This window comes from Taudactylus pleione, unplaced genomic scaffold, assembly GCF_031769625.1.
Source record: "Taudactylus pleione unplaced genomic scaffold, aTauple2 ptg001845l, whole genome shotgun sequence".
Taxonomy (NCBI): domain Eukaryota; kingdom Metazoa; phylum Chordata; class Amphibia; order Anura; family Myobatrachidae; genus Taudactylus; species Taudactylus pleione.
The window spans coordinates 790,953-811,656 of NW_028286242.1; the positions used below are offsets into that span (position 1 = coordinate 790,953).

Sequence of the window (20,704 nt, forward strand, 5' to 3'; positions counted from 1 at the left end):
GTGGGTTAACACCCACAGCTCTAACGACAGACAAGGGTGATGGTCGCGATGGTCAAGACCATCACGACCATCGGGGCTTACGACGAGACCCTAAGGTAGGGTCTCGTCAACCTTAAGCCCCAGGGAGCTTCCTGCTCTGATCGAGCAGGAAGCTCCCCACTGACATCACTGATGATGTCAGTGGGGCCGCCCCCAAACGGCAAGCGTTCCTACTGGAACGCCTCCGTTTGGCCAGGCACGCCCCCGGCCCGCCCAGCAAACGGGGCGAGCTGTCACTCAACATCGACAGCTCGCCCCGTCTGCGACGAGTTTTTTTTTTTTTTGTGCGGCCTACTGGCTGCTCGCATAGATGTGGGTGACCACCCACAGCTATTGCGAGCGGCCAGGTGATGGTCGCGATGGTCAAGACCATCGCGACCATCGGGCTTCCGACGAGATCCTTACGGTAATAAAGCAGGAAGTCCACCTACTGACATCACGAGTGATGTCAGTAGGGCCGTCCACAAACGGCAGGCGTTCCTGCAGGAACACCTCCGTTTGCCCAGCCACCCCCCCCTCCCCGCCTTCCAAACGGGGTGAGCTGTCTATCACCATCGACAGCCGCCCCTTTTGTATGCGAGCGCTGGAGCAAGTGCTTTTTGCGCTCGCTCCGGGGCTCGCGCGTGCGTACTGGCCCACCATCGACCCGCTTGCGAGTGGGTCTGAATCAGGCCCTATGAACGATTCTTGACTGCATTAAAATGACTGAAATCATCCAAAACTGACTGCAAACACATCAGATGTCAGATATCGTTATCTGACCATCGGGAACGCGCATCGCTCATCGTTCAGACATGTCAGATTTTCCTTCAGATATGAACGATTTTTGAAACTGTTATCGTTCAGATCTGAATAAAAATCTGACCGTGTGTATGCACCATTATACAGGAACTTTTTACCAGGTCACAGACTCTTTTTGTGTCTTAGGATAGAACCTAAAATACGATTCTGTCCACTGACAGTTGGAGATTATTACACTAGCAATCTGTTTGCACTCATGTATTTTATCCCTGGATTTCTTGACTTGTGGAATATATGTTATATACATCAATCTGCTCTATTTAGTTTGATGTTATTTATACATCATAATTAAATGTATAATATTTTGTATTAATAAATATATCTTTATTACCAAAAGCCATTTCTTACCTTATTCAAGAGTCACATACTATGTATTAGCGCTGGTGTTCTACTGGCTTTTCTTTAAGGGTGGTAGTCTGTTGTTATAAGGGAATCGGTATGTATTACCGCCCGGACCTAATCCCGGCGGATGAAATCCCAACGCCGGAAGGCCGGCAGATGAAGATCCCGACTAAGATAAGTACCCTACCCTCCCCTCTCCCCCCCTCACCTAACCCTCCCTTAGGGGTGCCTAACCCTAACCTTCCCCCCCTAGTGCCTAACCCTAACCTCCTCCCAGGAGTGCCTAAACCTAACTCCACCCCTCCCCACACCCTCAACCTAACCCTCCCGGGGGGCTGCCTGACCCTAACCCCCCCCTTCCCCTAGCTCAGGGGTGGGGAATCTTTTTTCTGCCGGGGGCCATTTTGATATATATAACATTATGGTCCCGATGCAGGCCACGCCCCCTCCGTGTGATGTCAAACGGGGACGGGGCCACAATCCCCAGTGATTACAACAACGCCTGGAGCATCCTGAGGATGCTCCGGGGAGCTGTAAGGGCAGCAATGCGACCGTCTGAAGCATCCTAAGGACGCTCCAGGCGGCACTGCTGCATAGATTCTGGCTGCAGGGTGCCATTCTAGACACCCTTCTATCCAGATGAGGCTAGCAGAAAAAAGATCATAGGACCAGATCAAATGATTCCGGGGGCCTTATACGGCCCCCGGGCTTGAGGTCCCCCATCCCTGCCCTAGCCTAACCCTCCCGGTGGGGGGTGCCTAACCCTAAGTCCCCTCGAAAGTCCCTAAACCTAACCCTCCCCCCTGCGGCTATGAGCTCCCGATGCCCGGTTTACCTACGTTCAGTATGCCGGGCGTCGGGATTTCGGCGTGGAGCTAATGACTGGTGTCGGTATTTAGACGCCTACCATTAATCCCATGCCGGTAAGCCGGTGGTCGGCATTTCGACCACCGGCTTCCTGACTACATCCCAATATATGCTCACAAAATTACCCACCCACCACACAAACAGCGAGCTTATTTTATTTACTTCAAAGGCCCTGAATATTTCTCCACAAGCAGCACAACTCCTCATTTTATTCCATGTTTACTGGAATCTGGTCTAGTTACTCATTTTACTGGTGAAAGTTCAGTGGATGAGAGAATAGTGATGTCACTGTGATACTCCCAGACTTCTTCACCTCCCCAGTCAGGTCCCTGTGTTAGTAATAGAGATAATAGTGATGTCACTGTGACACTCCCAGACTCCCTCACCTCCCCAGTCAGGTCCCTGTGTTAGTAATAGAGATAATAGTGATGTCACTGTGACTCTCCCAGCCTCCCTCACCTCCCCAGTCAGGTCCCTGTGTTAGTAATAGAGATAATAGTGATGTCACTGTGACACTCCCAGACCCCCTCACCTCCCCACTCAGGTCCCTGTGTTAGTAATAGAGATAATAGTGATGTCACTGTGACACTCCCAGACTCCCTCACCTCCTCAGTCAGGTCCTGTGTTAGTACTAGAGATAATAGTGATGTCACTGTGACACTCCCAGACTCCCTCACCTCCCCAGTCAGCAGGTAGATGATCTCCAGGGTGAGGTTTAAGATCTTCTGAGTCATATGATGTTTGTCCCCATCCATCCTCCCTGAGACAATCAGATGACACAGGAAAGTTTGCCCTGTAGATTACAAATGTAGAATAACTTAAACATAAACAGAAGAAACAAACACACTAACTGTAAGCTAAAACTGATGCGGGCATATACGAATCATTCTATAGATTACGGTTTCTCAAACGTGGTCCTCATGGAACCCTAACAGTCCGTGTTTTCCAGGTATACTCAGAAATAATTACCACCACTGTAGATTTATTGTGTTAGTGAATTAACACACTTGTGCTCCATCTAGATGATCTGGAAAACATGGACAGTTAAGGTTCCATGAGGACTGAGGTCGAAAAACACTGCTCTAGAGGCGATATAGTAAGCATAGAGATATACAGAATGGACTGGATACCATATGTATTATTATTATCGTTTATTTGTATGGCACCTTACAATGTACATAAACAAATAGGTGACCAGTGACTTACAGCACAGTACAATACAGGACAAGGAACATGAATAATATACATTGCTACATTAGTGACCATAACACCCAGATAAGCAACACAGCAAAGTAACCAAGTGTTAGGTGCCCTAGTGGGGAGTAAGAAGTAGATGAAAGTAGAGTACGGAGAAGCACAAGAGGGTAGAGGGCCCTGCTCGCAAGAGCTTACATTCTAAAGGGGAGGGGCAGACAAACAGGTGTGACACAGATGGGGTAGACCGGGTTTGTACATTTGTTTGTATTAGGGAGGAAGGAGCATGTTTTCTGGTCATATCCTGTACATACCCTTTCCCTGTCCCATTCCTCCATGTAAAAAGGGGTTGATTCAGAGGTTGACGCTATAGCACAGCCGCTATGTGAAAGTACGCAGCCGGGGGCTTCAGCGCGCCCAGAAGATGGGGCTGAAGCCCCCGTTTACTGCAACACTGCACGCCACTACCCCCAAACGCCAGCAGCCCGTCATGCTGCGGCTTTTGGGGCACTGCGAGAGAAGTCACATGTCCAGATCTGCACATGTGCAGTGCGGCTCCTGCGCAAATCAATAAACATCGGCCAACTGCGAAAAACATCAAAATAGTCTCCACCTCTCAATCAGCCTCAAAATGACATATTTGCCATAACATAAGTATAATATTTTTACCATAGTGTGCGTGATATGGAGGGATAGGACAGTAATATGGAAGAAATATATTATTATTACACCATATTACAAGCAGTGCAGCTGAAGCGTAATCCTGATAATTATATGTGTATATGGAGTAAGATAGTGACAGGGAAATAATATATATGCACATGTGATTGCGTATATAATGGAATAGGACAATTGCATGGAAGGAATATAGAATATATTATTATTATATACTATAAGCAGCCCAGCAACAGCAGAATCCTCCTGGAAATATGAGATTGTGGTTGTGCACATGGAGGAACAGGACAATGACAGGGAGGGAGTGTATAAAGGATGTCAGCTGCCCAGAGACCCCCCCCTAAAAAGGAAATTTAAAATCTACCAATCATCACATATTTACAACAGGAGCTCCATAAAGAACTTAGAATACCAGCACACCATAGTCTGCTCCTCCTGTAGCAGGCTTTAGTGTCCTGATGCTATATTACAGGAGGAGCAGGATTTAGAGTCCTGATACTATACTAAAGGGGAGTCTAGCTCACCATTGATACAATACATACCTCCAAACATTATTCTGTGCTATCCCAGGAATTAGACCACTCGCCCTGGAATGTAACATTTTGGATGGGTTACCATGTCATGCCCCTGTTTCCCATCATACTGTGGGTGAGTCCAGTACTCCAGCAGCTGCTTGGCTGTTCTCAGCACCTTCCGGCACTGTGTGCAGCGTCCATTCACCACTATTCTGCTATGCAGAGCAACGGAGACAGTGTCCCCCAAATCTACCCCCGCAAGCGGATGCTGCGGCCTGCGGGTGGGACAGATGGACAGTGATGGAAAAGCTGGATTGTCCTGATTGGGACGGTTGGGAGGTATGACAATAAGGGGTCTATTTACTAAGCAGTGTTAGGAGACAGAGTGAAAAGTGATAAGGTATCAGCCAATCAGCTCCCAACTGTCATCTCACATTCTGTGTTTGAAAAATGACAGTTAGGAGCTGATTGGCTGGCACCTTATCACTTTTCACTCTGTCTCCTAACACTGCTTAGTACATAGACCCCTAAGACTACAAGTGCCTCAGCCTTTAAGCCCGTCCTCTGTTTTATTTCCACATACAGGCTCTCTCCCACTGCTGTCGCCTCCCTTCCATCTGCCCAAAGGCTTCTGTCTCCAGTGCATCTTGGGCACATAGGTTTAAACGAAACATAAATGAAAAATAAAATCCCACATTAAAACTTTCCAGCAATTGTTTGTGTAAATTCCTACACTGTTAGGAGGAATACAATAAGAAGTGATATAAGTGCTATTACGTATCACTTTGGGGTCTATTTACTAAGCAGTGTTAGGAGACAGAGTGAAAAGTGATAAGAAAGTGATAAAGCGCCAGCCAATCAGCTCCCAACTGTCATTTTTCAAACACAGCCTGTGAGATGACAGTTGGGAGCTGATTGGCTGGCACCTTATCACTTTTCACTCTGTCTCCTAACACTGCTCAGTAACTAGACCCCTAAATCTGAAGCGTAGATCTTATTACGTGAAATATGTGATAGAGGTACTGCCAAGAAACAGAATTAGCTATTCAAATCTGCCTGCTGGTCTACCCCAAACTGCATAGTGGGTATCAGGGCCGTAGCTAGGGTAGTGCGGCCGGTGCCATCGCACGGGGCACCACAGGTCAGTGGGCGCCTTTTGGGCCTGTCAAATTTCTGTTTATTATCATTCTTGCTTGTAGCTTATTTCATCCCCAGCATCTCCTGGCCTCTCCTATCTCTTACCTGGGCCTTCCCCATGAAGCCATGTCCCTTTTTTGGGTGCATTATGTCCCTTTGAATAATGAGGGGGGCGCCAATGCTCTTTCTGGCACAGGGCACCAAAAAGTCTAGTTACGGCTCTGGTGGGTATTGTTGCACTTATACAATGTTATTGTAATAAAGTGGTTTTATTAAACATCGTTTAGGTCGTTAAATTGATACTTTTCAATCTCCGTTGTTTTTAATGGGGCCCCTTCCCTCCAGTGACATTACTGGATAGTTGTTTAATTGCATAACCAAGTTTTGCATTGTTAAAGGGATTATTACATTTATGTGGCTGTTTTAATACCAAAGAGCTATAGCTTTACACTATATTATATTATGTGTTTATCTCCACATTATCATACCAAAGACTTTCTATAAAGAAAATATTTTCCTTACGGTATTTCCAAATAGTCACGTAAGTATCAATTTAAGTACAGACAAATTGTGGGTTGCGGCCGCAATGTGTTGTTGCAACGGTCTTAGCACGACAGCGACTAGGAATAGCCGTTGACTTCGATGTTTTGCCACCAATGATCAATGATTTTGCGATCAATGGAGGAGACCCGATGGAGAGTACAGCAATGATTTTTTTTTTCCCCTGGCTGGCGTCAATTAGCCTTACCTGCCTCCTTCCCTCTATTGGCCAAATACGATCTTCCAGTAGGGATAGCCTTCGGTTGATATCAATGGATACCATTAATGGGCCTATCTGTGATTACTATTGACAGCACAAATAACATCTATGGTGAACCATCGATGGTTTGCACCCCCTCGATGGCAGGGAGCACGCCGGACCGCAGGCCAATCAAAGATAGGGTGGGGCTTAACGGCCACCGCCCTATCTCCGGACAGGGAAAGAAAAAAAAAATTGGATCCCACTCATCCAGCGATGGCGGAGAACCATTGGTTCTCTGCCATCAATGGCAAATCAAGTTAATATCGGTTGGCCACCATCGATGTTTTTAAAACATCAATTGTCGATGGCCATCCCTATCTTCCAGTCAGATGGAGCTGCTGTACTGATGACCATCGATGGTGCAAACCATCATTAATGTAGACCATCCTTACTAGCAGCAGTATACCAAATCACCCAATAGGGGTGCATATTAAATTATGCAATTTTGGGGATACCAGAAGAGTGGTAAAGGCGCACACTAGATCACTGGCACCGCCCACAATTGAATCAACCCCTTTATTGGAAAAACATACATCAATGCTATGCTTTCTTGAGGAGATACATTCAATCTCTTTATCAATAATGTTATTTTGCTAATATCAGAGTCATTCCTCCATGCATACTATTACCCTCTCTCTGTAATGTCATATATTGTCTTATTTATCCCCAAATCTTTCCTCTGCACTATAATATACTTTTGCAGACAGACATTACCTCCGCCTTGCTCACATCATCACGCCAGACCAGAACACAGTAGCTGTACAGTACAGTAGCTGGTAAATATAATAAGGTTGCAAAAGCTGCTCTCCAGGTTCTAAAATGGCGCCTGAAGGGCGGGTAGGGCCACGCCCCCTCCGCAACGTCACCAGATCTAAGCAAAGGAAGCAGCGTGATCTGTAGAAACAATGTCGTGGACTCGTGTCTACAAGAAAATGGCCGCCATTGGTATTCATTGAGAATTAAGCTTTTTTTTATGCTTTAGCCCACCCTGCTTATTGCAATTGTGTCAGTGATGACTAGACTGGAGTCTCCGAGCCAGTAAGCTCAGTATGTGCCGTGCTGCAACAGGGGCTGAAGTTGAGCTAGAGAATAGGTGAGTTACCAGCCGGTGAGGACATCTTCAAGTTCTTCCTTTATATGATGCACCATTTGGAGGGCTGATTCAGTTTAGGATCTGTTATTTGGTCTATTTAACCAACAAGTATTATATAGACTTTGCAATAGTTTGTAATATAGAAACATCCATCACTAAGATTCATCTCTGAATGCATTTATTTTGCTGGACTCTGGACATTTTGATTTTTTTTTGTGGTGGAGGGGGAGGCTTTCATGTTTATTGTTATTAGCCTGTTTTAGTTTAATTTTTTGGCTAATAATTACATGTGTGCACCCTCCCACCACCTCCCTGTGTGTATGTGTCGCCCCTTTGTGTGTCTAGGGGGTAAATTTACTAAAATGGGAGTTCTATTTAAGAAGTGATGTTGCCCATAGCAACCAATCAGATTCTACTTCTCGTTTATCTAGCACCTTCTAGAAGATAATACCTGGAATCTGACTGGTTGCTATGGGCAACATCACTTCGTAATAGAACTCCCATCTTAGTAAATTTACCCCCAGGTCTAGCTAGTATCTATGTGCATCCCGCAGCCCCCTTATGACGCCACCGGGTAAGCGCAATCAGTGAATACTTTGGATCTCTCTCCAGGCCACTTTGAGGTAAGAAGCCTATAGCTTCTATAGGAAATGCCATCTATACACAAAGCCATTATTTGGGGTTTGCTGTGATGCAGGCCTTTTTAATGCATATATTTATTGTGTTAAACCTGTGAAAATGGTAGCTTTTGGAGGTTTGAACGCATTTTTACATTGCAGGGTGAAGTATGGGAAATTAGGGGGCACCATTGTATGCAAATGCTCTGGGTGCCATGGCGCCACGCTACGCCTCTGGATGTCCAGGGAGGCTGGATGGGGCACTTTTGGATTTTAAAATTTTGGACGAAATTGAGGGTCCAGGGCTTAGAGAAATTTCAGGCACTGTGAAGAACGTTTCCATCTTCTATTTTAAAACCAGGCAACAGAATCAACTTCTGTCACAGCGGTGATACATTTGGGAGAGGTCCCTAAAGTTTAAAGCAGAAATTGGGGCACTTTTGGAATTCTCATTTTTGGTCATAGGGCTGTGTAAAAATATCTGAGACATGGGCTTGAGTTGAGGTGGCAGTGTGACAATACTGTGCCCCACTCGCACATATTTGAATTCAGGGGCTACTTTCAGCCTAGGGGGCAAACGCAAGCAAGTGGCCAGCTTTCCTACCAGCACATTGTGAAGTATATCAGAGCTTGGCCCCCATAGGCATTATACCTTTTAGTAGCCTGTGGGCTACTATTTAGCAAATTCCTCCGGAGATGGGTGTTCGTGGATCCGACAGTTGTGCGTGCGCCGAGGACCCGAGCAAGGAAGCAGTTTGATAGCATAATACTATCATACTGCTTCCAGCTTTTCACCCAGACAGGCTCTTATCAGAGCTGTCTCCTGGCAAGAGAATTTTAGTAAATTTGTGTGAAAATATTAAGAGGGGTTTCCTAGGGCTGATTCCGCCATCATATCCTAGCCCTACTGCAGGCATGAATGGCCCCATACAGTTGTGCCACCTGTACCCGTGCAGTTCCTTGGCTCCTCACTTTTAAGCATATATAATTAACCCTTCCCTAGTTGCAATTAGTTATCCATAACACATATAACTAGCAATATACAGTAATAGAAACCCACATAAGTAACATGAGGGAAAACAAAGATGTAACAAACGGTTAGCACGGAGACATATTGTGATGCACTACTTCAAACGCCTCCGTTTTCCAAGTTTCCAAACCACTAACGGGGTAGACGTGAGCCATCACTTTAGTGCAGCCCACGTGTGGAATATGACCTGGATTTAACTATAATATGACAAAGGGGAAATATATGGGTATAACAATCACCGATCAACACATAAAGTAAGAGTAAAGTAATCTGGGCAGAGTCCATTATTGCTATGCTTTACCCATCAAAAGTAACTGTAATTGTACATACAGAATAACTAATGTGAGAATAGGACCGATAGTCCACAAGGACAAACAATACAGAGTTGTGAAAAACATAGGAAACAGGGGGTAGGGGACAAAGATGGAACAAGCTAATACCAGTAAGAATATTAGTTATCAATTGTCATAGTCAGACTAGCTAGTATAGGTGAGCGGTCTAATATTATGAGGATGAGTAAGTAACACGTCATTTATGTAACATCACCTAGGACAGGGGTGGCAAAGAGCCCAGAAATATCTGTAGGTATGTCGTAGAGCCGAGATCATGCACATGCTAATAGGGATGTGGGCAGCTAGGCTAAACCCATGGTATGATGTTTGTAGGAGCATGTAAAAGCGCATGCACACAATCACTGTGGAGGTAACTATTAAACTATTAAAGGGAAAGAAAGCCAGAACAATATAAAAAAACAGATCCACATAAAATAGACTGTAACAAGCCAGATCCACATAAAATACACTGTAACAAGCCAGATCCACATAAAATACACTGTAGCAAGCCAGATCCACATAAAATACACTGTAACAAGCCAGATCCACATACAATACACTGTAACAAGCCAGATCCACATACAATACACTGTAACAAGCCAGATCCACATACAATACACTGTAACAAGCCAGATCCACATACAATACACTGTAACAAGTCAGATCCACATACAATACACTGTAACAAGCCAGATCCACAAAAAACACATTACAAAAAAAAAGATTCACATAATATAATCCAACACCCCTAGTATCACTCATTCCCCCCATGTGTCACTCCAGCCCCCCATATGTCACAGCAGCAGACCCTCATGTGCCACTCCAGCAGCCCCTCTCCCCGGGCAACTCCAGCCGCCTTCCCCCCCACGCTCCCTCCCACTCCATGGGCCACTCCATCCCCCCCACATGTCACAAGTAAAATGAAAAAAAACAAATAAAAAATCCCTACAGCACTTACCCTGTTGTGACTGCCTGTGTCACGTAGGTAGGCTCCAGTGTCTGCGACCGCGTCCTCCTCGTGGCTGCAGGCTCAGTCACAACTTGAGCTCCGCCGCCTGTTTGCAGCGTGACCTCACCACATCGCCCATACATGCCTCCGGAGCGGAGCAGACTGCTGCAACAAAGGACGAGCCTCCTCTCAGTCAGGGAAGTCACAGGTTGGCCACCACTGACCTAGGTGGGCTTGAAACAGAGGTGGTATATAGACAGCAGAGGGCAATCTTACACAGCTTTTACACCTAAATTCCGTGTCTGACCCGGAGGTTGGAACAGGGTTCCAATCCAGATCAGACCCGGAATTTAGCCGGCGCCGACCCAGGAATTTCCCGAGCTGGCGCCGTTCACACCGGAGCCGGGTCTGCATAGACCTGGCTTTTCCGGCGTTGAAGTGGAAGCTTGGAGATTACGTCATCTTCAAGTGCCACTGAGGCCGGCCAATTGGCAGGCATGCGGCACGATCCTGGACACCGTGACCTGGATTGCGCCGTTTACACTGCAGGGTTTCACGGGTTATTCCCGTGTTGAACCAGGCAAGTTACCTGGGTTGGATTGCCGGGTCACACGACCCGGCAATCCAACCCTTTCCCATTTTACACCAAGGAGCTACCCGGGTTAACCCTGCAATAACCCGGGTTTTAGCTCTGGTGTAAAAGGGGTATTAGACTCCAAGTGTATAATTGTGGCTTTTGAACAATTTGCTTCCTAATAAGTAAACACAGCAGCTTGTCGGGTAATGAAACATTAGAGAGCAGAGACCAGTAAAGTTCAGATCATATTCTCTGTCTTCGTTCCCTTGGGAAGAAGAGTGTGCAGAATTCATTGGTGATGTTCCCAAGGCACGATCTAAGTCAGAGAATACAAAAGGATGGGAAGCAGGGCTCCTCTCACAAGTAAAAAGTGCAAAATATTGGGAAAGTGTTGGGATAGAAATAGCGACAGAATCTCCAGGAGAGATGTGCGGGTAAGGAGGTGACAGACTCAAATTCAGACTAATTTGGGCTGGTACATTAATCCCAGAGTCGCTCTGCAACTGAGCTGGTATAATTGGGCATTCAAAGGCACTGAGGACCTGATTCAGCAAGAATTGCAACTGCGCGGACGCACGCACAAAACTGCGATTATCTGCAGGACTGCAACGTAGGTTTGAGCACACCCACCACACGCAGTTATTAGGATCGCTCAGCGGTTACGTGTGCATTCGCAATTACAATAGAGTAACTATCGCAAATTGCAACCAGGAGCGATCGCAACTGATGGCAGATCCTGTATAGCTAAGCATCTGAACTTGTCTCCTCACAGCAATCGATGTATTTGTTGTAATGATTGTTTGTTGCGCACACATAGTTACAGCTAATTGTACATTCAATCAGGCAAATTAACTAATATAGTCTAATGGTGCGTACACACGGTACGATAAAAATGCACAATATGAATGATAAGGATATCGTTCATATCATTATCGTTCAGATCGCTCATTTTTTTTGTGCCTTCCAATCCTCAAACGACCAGCGATGCGCGGGCTCGTATGGATGATAGCGATATCAACCAACGGCAGGTCAACCTGGTCGATTATAGTCCAGGTTACATAGGGACCCCCGATCGTTGATTGTGGGTCGCTGGCCCGTCGTTGGTGGTGTGCTGAATGATCAACATCGATGATCCAGCACACCGGGAAGGTGCCGGGGGATCAGTCAGCGATATCGTTATTACTGACTGATCGTACCGTGTGTATGCACCATAACTCTAATGATTAAAAGGTTAGTTGTACAAAAGCCCTTTTTATTCCCCTCAACAATGTGTTGTTTGCAAATGTGTGTTATATATAGCACAGACGGTGTAATGGTTAGCATTACTGCCTCACAGCACTGAGGTCATGGGTTCGAGTCCCACCACGGCCCTAACTGTGTGGAGTTTGTATATTCTCCCTGTGCTTGTGTGGGTTTCTTCCAGGTGCTCTGTTTTCCTCCCACACTCCAAAGGTAAGGTTAATGGCTCCCAACACAAATTATCCCTAGTGTGTATGTGTGTGAGCATGTGGTAGGGAATATAGAATGTAAGCTCCACTGGGGCAGGGACGGATGTGAGTGGCCAAATACTCTCTGTAAAGCGCTGCGGAATATGTGTGCGCTATATATATATATATATATATATATATATATATATATATTTATGACCCCAGTCCATAAGATAGCCCCCCCTAAATACAAATGTGTGTGTATATGTATGTGTCTTTGTTTTGAAAATCGCACCCCCTCAAATTTTAAGGGTGTCTGATGAAACAAGAGTAGCAGAGAGATACTGCTGTAGTGATCAATGGATGGATGGAACTGTTTCAAGCAACTAGCATGTTTTCTTTAAATCTTGTGTACAGTATCACTTGTGGGGTATTTGGTAAAGTGCAACAATGTATAAAGGCCATTAGAATTCTATCAAGCAAACCACAGCTATAGCAGTGCAAATATGTGCAGAAGTGCTTAAACAATGTCAATAAATAATTTGCTAAATATATGAAAATAAAAATAAAGATAGGTGTACTGTTTGAATAAATAAGTAGCAACAATTTATTATATAAGAAACAAATTCAGATCTAGCCCTAAAAACAACATAAAAATGTCTGATTCTGATGCTTCACTAGTTATGCTTTTAAAAAATGACAGCACCCTCCATGGCTATCACCAGTCCACACATGGTCTTACCAGCTGCCTGTGCAGTCATTCGCGTACGGTTTGCATGTGGATGCAATCGCTCCACCTGCGTACGCAAGTGCATATTTTTCTTAATTTTTTTTTTCACCCCCCACCTTCTGGTCCAGGGCCGGACTGGCCATCGGGCACTTCTGGCATATGCCAGAAAGGCCGATGGCTTAAGGACCGGCTCGAGGAGGGGTGATGCAAAAGACCCCCGCCCTCCACCCAACGGCTCCGAAATCATTAAGATTTCACGGAGCCGGAAGGGGTGGAGGCGTGTATGGGCTGAAAAAAGACAGGGGCGTGCTGCGAGGCCAGCCCCCGTGACTCGCGGCACGCCCCCCTCTACACGGAAGTGCAGGGCGGACTGCCAGGGCTGATATACAGCCCCAGTCTGTCCCTGTTCTGGTCACATCTTCAGTTGTTCGTCCTTTCTAAATATTTGGGTTTGGGCGCAGTAAGAAGGAAAACGTGTACATATTTAGGACGCATTTCTAAATATTCTTTAGACACAAAAAATAAAAATACCTGAAGTAATTATTGACTACTTCTCTTACATTATCCGCCATGTTTCCCTCAGTGTTGCAGGCCTTCACCTCCTCAGCCTCTGGCAACCGGTCCTCTCCATCCCATGGCACATGTCTCCTAATTGCAATGTTGTGAAACACACCAAACAGGACAACAATCTGACTAACCATTTCCGGCACATACATGAGTGTGCCGCCAGACCGATCCAAGCACCTAAATCTTGCTTTGGAGGAGGCCAAAGCACCGCTCTGGTGACGGTATGTGCGGCGTTCTAATCAGATTTTGCGCCTGGTGTGGATGATGCAAAAGGAGAAAGGAGCCAAGGGCACAACAGCGGGTCTATTATCTCCTGTGGGAAAGAAAAAAAAAAAAGTGATTATATGTTCAAATGTAATCTACAAACAAATCAAAATGTTAGAGAAATGTACTTACCCAGCTTCCACTCATCACCGCCTTGCATCATGGATAGTTTCTGCCATAGCTCCTGATTTCCGTAGGACATGTACCTTCCCCACATCTTAGGGACTCCTCTTCTAGAGGCATGGAAATGAGCTGCTTGATGCAGGCCAGAAATGCAGCAGATATATACGCTTCAGGAACCGGCTAAAAGACGGCCGGAATATCACTGCCGCCGTGGTTTGAAAGGACCCTGAAGCGCTAAAATGTAACACAGCCAATAACTGTGTGAGTGGTAGAATTGCTGTAGGAATGTTTCTTTGACTATCTAGATCACGCTCAATTATTTGGAGAGTATCCAGGATGACATGAGGGGGCAGGCGAAATCGATGCCGCACCTCCTCATCAGACATTCCAAAAAGGGTGACACGGGTGAGGTAGATTTCTGTTGGACGCCTACATTGCTTGAGAGTATGAGGAGGAAGGTGGGGCCCTTGCAACATATGCTGATACATTAGTCTAAACTAAAACTAAATATAAAAAAAAAAATTATATATAGAAAGACATATCATTAAATTAATATACTAACCTATCATTAAACTAGAAAAAATATGTATTACCAGGGTAAAATGTGCCATTATTTGAAGTCCTAAAGTAAAAAAGAATAAATAATGTGTAAATAGAATATATATATATATATATATATATATATATATATATATATCACCTGCTGAAAATCAAAGCCCAAGAATAACTTAAAGTGGCCAACAGGCTAAGGCAAAATAAAGTTTACATTAGCTTATTTCTCCTTTACCTCCTAGATTTTTGCTTCATTTCGTTGCCTTTGTCCGTCGGCCATTTTAGGTTGTTCTTGGGCCTTGATTTTCAGCAGGTGAGTGTGTTTGTCTCGAGGTAGGCAGGTCTAAAGTACAAAATGGAGTTTACATTTGTTTGTTTTTTTCTCCTTTTCCCTCCTAGCACCGCTGCTCAGCCAGCAATGGCAACCAAATCTGAGCCATCTGAAAATCAAGAATTACCTTGGCCCAGCAACGAGAGAAATATGGCTGCAAGGGGCAGAAGGCGGCAGCCTCAATTCGGTTGGAAGGAGCTAGACATCCTTGTGACGAATGCCATTGAGAAAATACACTACGGTCCCAGGAATATGGGTGCAGGTATAACTTAAACAGAAACGGTGGTGTCCTGAAATGTCCCCCAGCAAATATTAGTTTATTTTTTTTATGTTTATTCTGGTCCATCCCTTTCATGCACTTGAAGAGTATTGTTATGACCTTTGTTCTGTGTGCAGGTCAGAAAGCCCAGATATGGCAAGACATTGCTGATGCAGTCAACACAGAGGCGCCCATTGTCCGTTCAGCTTATGAAGTTAAAAGACGGTAAGATATATAAAAAATCATTATTACTGTTCAACAGTATTATTAAGTAAAAGCTATGTGTAAATGACATGATGTAGTGAGCATTTCTACGTGCGGGATGCAGACGGCCGAAATCCCGACAGTGTCGGGATCCTGGGACCAGAATCCCGACCGCCGGCATCCTGAAGGTAATTATTGGTCTTAAGGGGGAGGTTAGGGTTGGGCATTAGGGGGGAGAGTTAGGGTGCAGGGAGATTAGGTTTGGGCACTAGGGGGGAGGTTAGGTTTAGGCATCAGGGAGGGAGTGTTAGGTTTAGGGTGCGGGTAGGGGATGTTAGATTTAGGCACTAGGGAGGAGGTTAGGTTTAGGCACCGGGGAGGGAGTGTTAGGTTTGGGTACTAGGGGGGAGGTTAGGATTAGGCCCCGGGGAGGGAGTGTTAGGTTTAGGGTGCCGGGAGGGGGAGGTTAGGTTAGGTTTAGTTTAGGCACTAGGGGGAGGGTTAGGCACCGAGAAGGGAGTGTTAGGATTAGGGTGCGGGGAGGTTAGGTTTAGGCACCGCGGGGGGAGTTTTAGGTTTAGAGTGTGGGGAGGAGCGAGGTTAGGTTTAGGCATTAAGGGGAGGGTTAGGCACCGGGGAGGGAGTGTTAGGATTAGGGTGCAGGGAGGGGGAGGTTAGGTTTGGGCACTAGGGGGGAGGTTAGGGTTAGGCACCGCGGAGGGAGTGTTAGGTTTAGAGTGTGGGGAGGGCGAGGTTAGGTTAAGGCATTAGGGGGAGAGTTAGACACCGGGGAGGGAGTGTTAGGATTAGGGTGCGGGGAGGGGGAGGTTAGGTTTGGGCACTAGGGGGGAGGTTTGGTTTAGGCATCAGGGAGTTAGTGTTATAATTAGGGTGCGGGGAGGGGGAGGTTAGGTTTAGGCCCTAGGGGGGAGGTTAGGGTTAGGCACCGCAGAGGGAGTGTAAGGTTTAGAGTGTGGGGAGGGCGAGGTTAGGTTTAGGCATTAGGGGGAGGGAGTGTTAGGATTAGGGTGCGGGGAGGTTAGGTTTGGGCACTGGGGGGGGGGGGGGTTGGTTTAGGCATCAGGGAGGGAGTGTTAGGATTAGGGTGTGGGGAGGGGGAGGTTAGGTTTAGGCACTAGGGGGGAGGTTAGGGTTAGGCACCGCGGAGGGAGTATTAGGTTTAGGGTGCGGGGAGGGGGAGGTTAGGTTTAGGCACTAGGGGGAGGGTTAGGCACTGGGAAGGGAGTGTTAGGATTAGAGTGCGGGGAGCTTGGAATTAGGCACTAGGGGGGAGGTTAGGGTTAGGCACCGTGGAGGGAGTGTTAGGGTGAGCGGGTTCGGTTCTACTCTGTACCGTTCGGATTTAAAATCCGAATCTTATTGGCTATCAGCTGTCACGAGTTTTGGATAGCCAATAAGATTCGGTTTTTAAATCCGAACGGAACCGAGTAGAACCGAACCCGCTCACCCCTTTAGAGTGTGGGGAGGGCGAGGTTAGGTTTAGGTATTAGGGGGAGGGTTAGGCACCAGGGAGGGAGTGCTGGATTAGGGTGCGGGGAGAGGCAGGTTAGGTTTGGGCACTAGGGGGGAGGTTTGGTTTAGGCATCAGGGAGTTAGTGTTAGGATTAGAGTGCGGGGAGGTTGGGTTTAGGCACTAGGGGGGAGGTTAGGGTTAGGCACCGCGGGGGGAATGTTAGGTTTAGAGTGTGGGGAGGGTGAGGTTAGGTTTAGGCATTAAAGGGAGGGTTAGGCACTGGGGAGGGAGTGTTAGGATTAGGGTGTTGGGAGGGGGAGGTTAGGTTTGGGCACTAGGGGGGAGGTTCGGTTTAGGCATCAGGGAGGGAGTGTTAGGTTTAGGGTGCAGGGAGGGGGAGGTTAGGGTTAGGCACTAGGCGGGAGGTTAGGGTTAGGCACCGCGGAGGGAGTGTTAGGTTTAGAGTGTGGGGAGGGCGAAGTTGGGTTTAGGCATTAGGGGGAGGGTTAGGCACCTGGGAGGAAGTGTTAGGATTAGGGTGCCGGGAGGGGGAGGTTAGGTTTGGGCACTAGGGGGGGGAGTGTTAGGATTAGGGTGCGGGGAAGGGGAGGTTAGGTTTGGGCACTAAAGGGGAAGGTTAGGTTTAGTTACCGGGGAGGGAGTGTTAGGTTTAGGTTGCGGGGGGGGGGGTTAGGTTTAGGGTGCGGGGAGGTTAGGTTTAGGAGTAGGGCTAAGGGTTAGACTTACCTGCTTTTCTTATGGGTGTCGGGATGCTGACTGTCGGTATCCTGACCAGCGGCATCTCGACCACTGGGATCTCCTACCCAACCCTCTGTAGTGTCTATCACATAGAAATTTAAAAGAAAAAAAAACAAAACATGGGATGCAGTTGTATGATGTGGTGTACATGACCAGAACATATATGTGCACTAATCAACAGTGGCCATCATGGCAGTTTATGTTAAACCAAGGGGTAACTGTACTAGGTCAGAGAATGTTAGGGTTGCTATGTGTTGCTCTATATAATATCTGTACAGAGCTGTTAGATTATTCTTATTGCATTAATGAATATTAAAACAAAATAATTATACAATGTAGGAATTGCTCTGACATCAATGTTTGTGTAGTTATATTATTTTCTGTTAACATGGTTTAATAATTTTATCCCTTAAAAAAAAAAATTGATCTTCTAGATTGAATTTGTATAAGATAGTGTCTAAGTGTTTAGTATTGTAGTACTAATTTTTTATGCTACAATGTTTTAATTCATGACAGATGGGCAGACTTCCGTTGCAGGCTGAAGGCCAAGATGTCAGCCCGTTGGAGGCACGCGAGGTGGACCGGTGGTGGCGGAACCCCTCAATCCTTGGAATACACCGCATTGGAGGAAAGGGTTATGGAGTGTATTGAAGAAGAGGAGGAGGTGGTAGGCGGGTCTTATATTGACACCGACATGCCTATCAATGTAGCTCCGCTTGCTCAATTGGGTATGTTTCCAAAATGTAAGGGCTAATATAAATAATATTGCTTTGATGTTTATATTTTTTTCCATTTACATTTCAGCTGTGGATCATGGCCTGGATGATACTGCTGAAGAGTCTCATTCCGGGGAGGTGGCGGCAACGGGAACATCACCACCTCCAGATGCAACATCTGAGCCGCCCCTCCGCCCTAGCACGGACAAAATGCTCCGAGAGATGCATGCGGAAAGCATCCGCATGACACGCATCTCCTCGGAGCAATTGTCAGTAGATAGGGAACGGAATGAGCTCTTACGGGAGCTAATCCAAGTTATGCGGGAGCATAACAGCCTCATCCGGGAGAGCAGGCAGGAGCGCTCCTCTCTTCAGACCGAAGGATTGAGCTCCACCACTGTAGGAGTTCGATTCCCCAGCCCTGGCCGAGAGCAGGCCACCTCCAGCCAGGACGCTCGCAGATCCAGCCAACGGGTGGCTTCAGCACCATCTAGACCTGCAACAAAGCGGCGACGTAAACGTTGACTGCATCAGGAATCTCTTGCCAGCCCCCATATTCCTGATTGACACTTCTCCATGGCAGCGTTCCATGGCAGCGTTCCTTCCAACTGATTTTATGTTTCATTTTTTTATTTTTTTTTACTACTATTGAAGTTGTGTTTATTTTTCTTGAATTATTTTCTATTGTTTGAAAAAAAAAAAAAATAATAATATTTTTTTTTTCTCTAAACAAAAATAAAAAAAAATAAACATTTTATGTTGTGCTCTGAGTATTACATACAGAACAGTTCAAGACATGCAGTGCATTGGTTACATTTTTTTTTATTTTAATTTATTGAAGCATAATAGCTATAACAATACATATCGTGCACAGGTATACATAGTTTATACAAAGACAATGACATAACTTTGACATATTTAATCCACTCATTTTTTCATCAACATATCACTGCAAAATTATATACAAAATAATATAAATACATTGTGTGAGCCCAGGTCCTCGGTATCGTCTCATAACTCCTTACTAATTGACCTGATATTTAAAATAAAATCAGGGGGGGGTCTCCCGCACATATACGTGTTTCATACCAAAGTGTGTTTTTTAAACATTTCCCTATTTGTTCTTTTAATGGTTGGGACAATGTTTCAATATAGCTTTCCCAGGTAGCAAAAAAGTTTTCCGTAAACCTTTCTTTTTGCAACGAGACTTCCAACCACTCCACATTTGAAATCTTATGTGTTTTATATGATTTTAATGTTACATTAATGCAGTGCTCAGATACAGTGATGTGAAGGATTTCCTCTTTTATAGTATGCAGTACTGTAATGGTTTTCCACTTTTACTATTTGTATAAACTGGTTCGGTATGATATTCCGGTGGCTGAATACAGAATAGCAGAGAGAAACAAGAGTGTATAGAGCTGCACCCCAGCAGAATCAGCATAGCTTGTTCACTATATTTTTGCGCCAACAATATGTCGGCCATATCGGCCGTCCACGCCTATGGCCTGACTTCGGTGGATAACAGTCACCGTGGTCCGAACTGGCAGCTATACACTCCCCACAGCTAGCTTGGGGCAAAGATTAGCTTTCTTGGCAAAGAAGGAGAGTAGGATTGATATAGATTTTCCTCGGGAGTTCAGGTAAAATGCGACCATACTAGATGCCCCGCCCACAGGAAGTACACAAGTCACCACATATAATATCAGTCCGCCTCTTGCTTTTGTATCTTTCTCTATTATCTTACCTGATTTATTCTCTAACCATCCAGATATTTCTATATATATCATCTGACAGTCGCACGGACTATGGACAAGGACAGGAGTCACATGTCTGAGAATATATTAAACTTTACCCTGAAGATTATCTACCTGCTGACTGGGGAGGTGAGGGAGTCTGGGAGTGTCACAGTGACATCACTCTTATCCCTATTACTAACACAGGGACATGACTGGGGAAATGAGGGAGTCTGGGAGTGTCACAGTGACATCACTATTATCTCTATTACTAACACAGGGACCTGACTGGGGAGGTGAGGGAGTCTGGGAGTGTCACAGTGACATCACTCTTATCCCTATTACTAACACAGGGACATGACTGGGGAAATGAGGGAGTCTGGGAGTGTCACAGTGACATCACTCTTATCTCTATTACTAATACAGGGACCTGACTGGGGAGGTGAGGGAGTCTGGGAGTGTCACAGTGACATTTATATTATCTCTATTACTGACTCAGGGACCTGACTGTGGAGGTGAGGGGAGTCTGGGAGTGTCACAGTGACATCACTCTTATCTCTATTACTAACACAGGGACCTGACTGGGGAGGTG

General features: G+C 45.8%; 3 protein-coding genes across 4 annotated transcripts in view; 2 read left to right on the top strand and 1 right to left on the bottom strand.

Annotated features, from left to right (window-relative positions):
* The window catches only part of LOC148436282 (uncharacterized), a 67,541-nt gene extending 60,282 nt beyond the window's left edge, over positions 1 to 7,259 (bottom strand). Inside the window, exons 1-2 of the mRNA XM_088465079.1 lie at positions 7,087 to 7,259; positions 2,727 to 2,842 (exon numbers count right to left, since the gene is read on the bottom strand). Coding sequence (XP_088321205.1) covers positions 2,727 to 2,804 — 78 coding nt within the window. The 5' untranslated portion in view covers positions 2,805 to 2,842; positions 7,087 to 7,259. The remainder of the gene's footprint in view (positions 1 to 2,726; positions 2,843 to 7,086) is intronic.
* The window catches only part of LOC148436279 (uncharacterized), a 193,352-nt gene that overhangs the window by 162,482 nt on the left and 10,166 nt on the right, over positions 1 to 20,704 (top strand). The gene's annotated exons all lie outside the window — the stretch shown is intronic.
* On the top strand, positions 7,253 to 19,044 carry LOC148436283 (uncharacterized). 2 transcript variants are annotated; one of them, XM_088465104.1, is made up of 5 exons: positions 7,253 to 7,480; positions 15,033 to 15,226; positions 15,361 to 15,448; positions 18,177 to 18,388; positions 18,465 to 19,044. In XM_088465104.1, the coding sequence occupies exons 2-5, from the start codon at positions 15,052 to 15,054 to the stop codon at positions 18,899 to 18,901; spliced, it is 912 nt and encodes a 303-aa protein (XP_088321230.1). In that variant the 5' UTR covers positions 7,253 to 7,480; positions 15,033 to 15,051; the 3' UTR covers positions 18,902 to 19,044. The 2 variants fall into 2 exon arrangements, with proteins under 2 accessions (XP_088321230.1, XP_088321229.1); XM_088465103.1 differs by having other exon boundaries at positions 7,253 to 7,465; positions 18,465 to 19,043.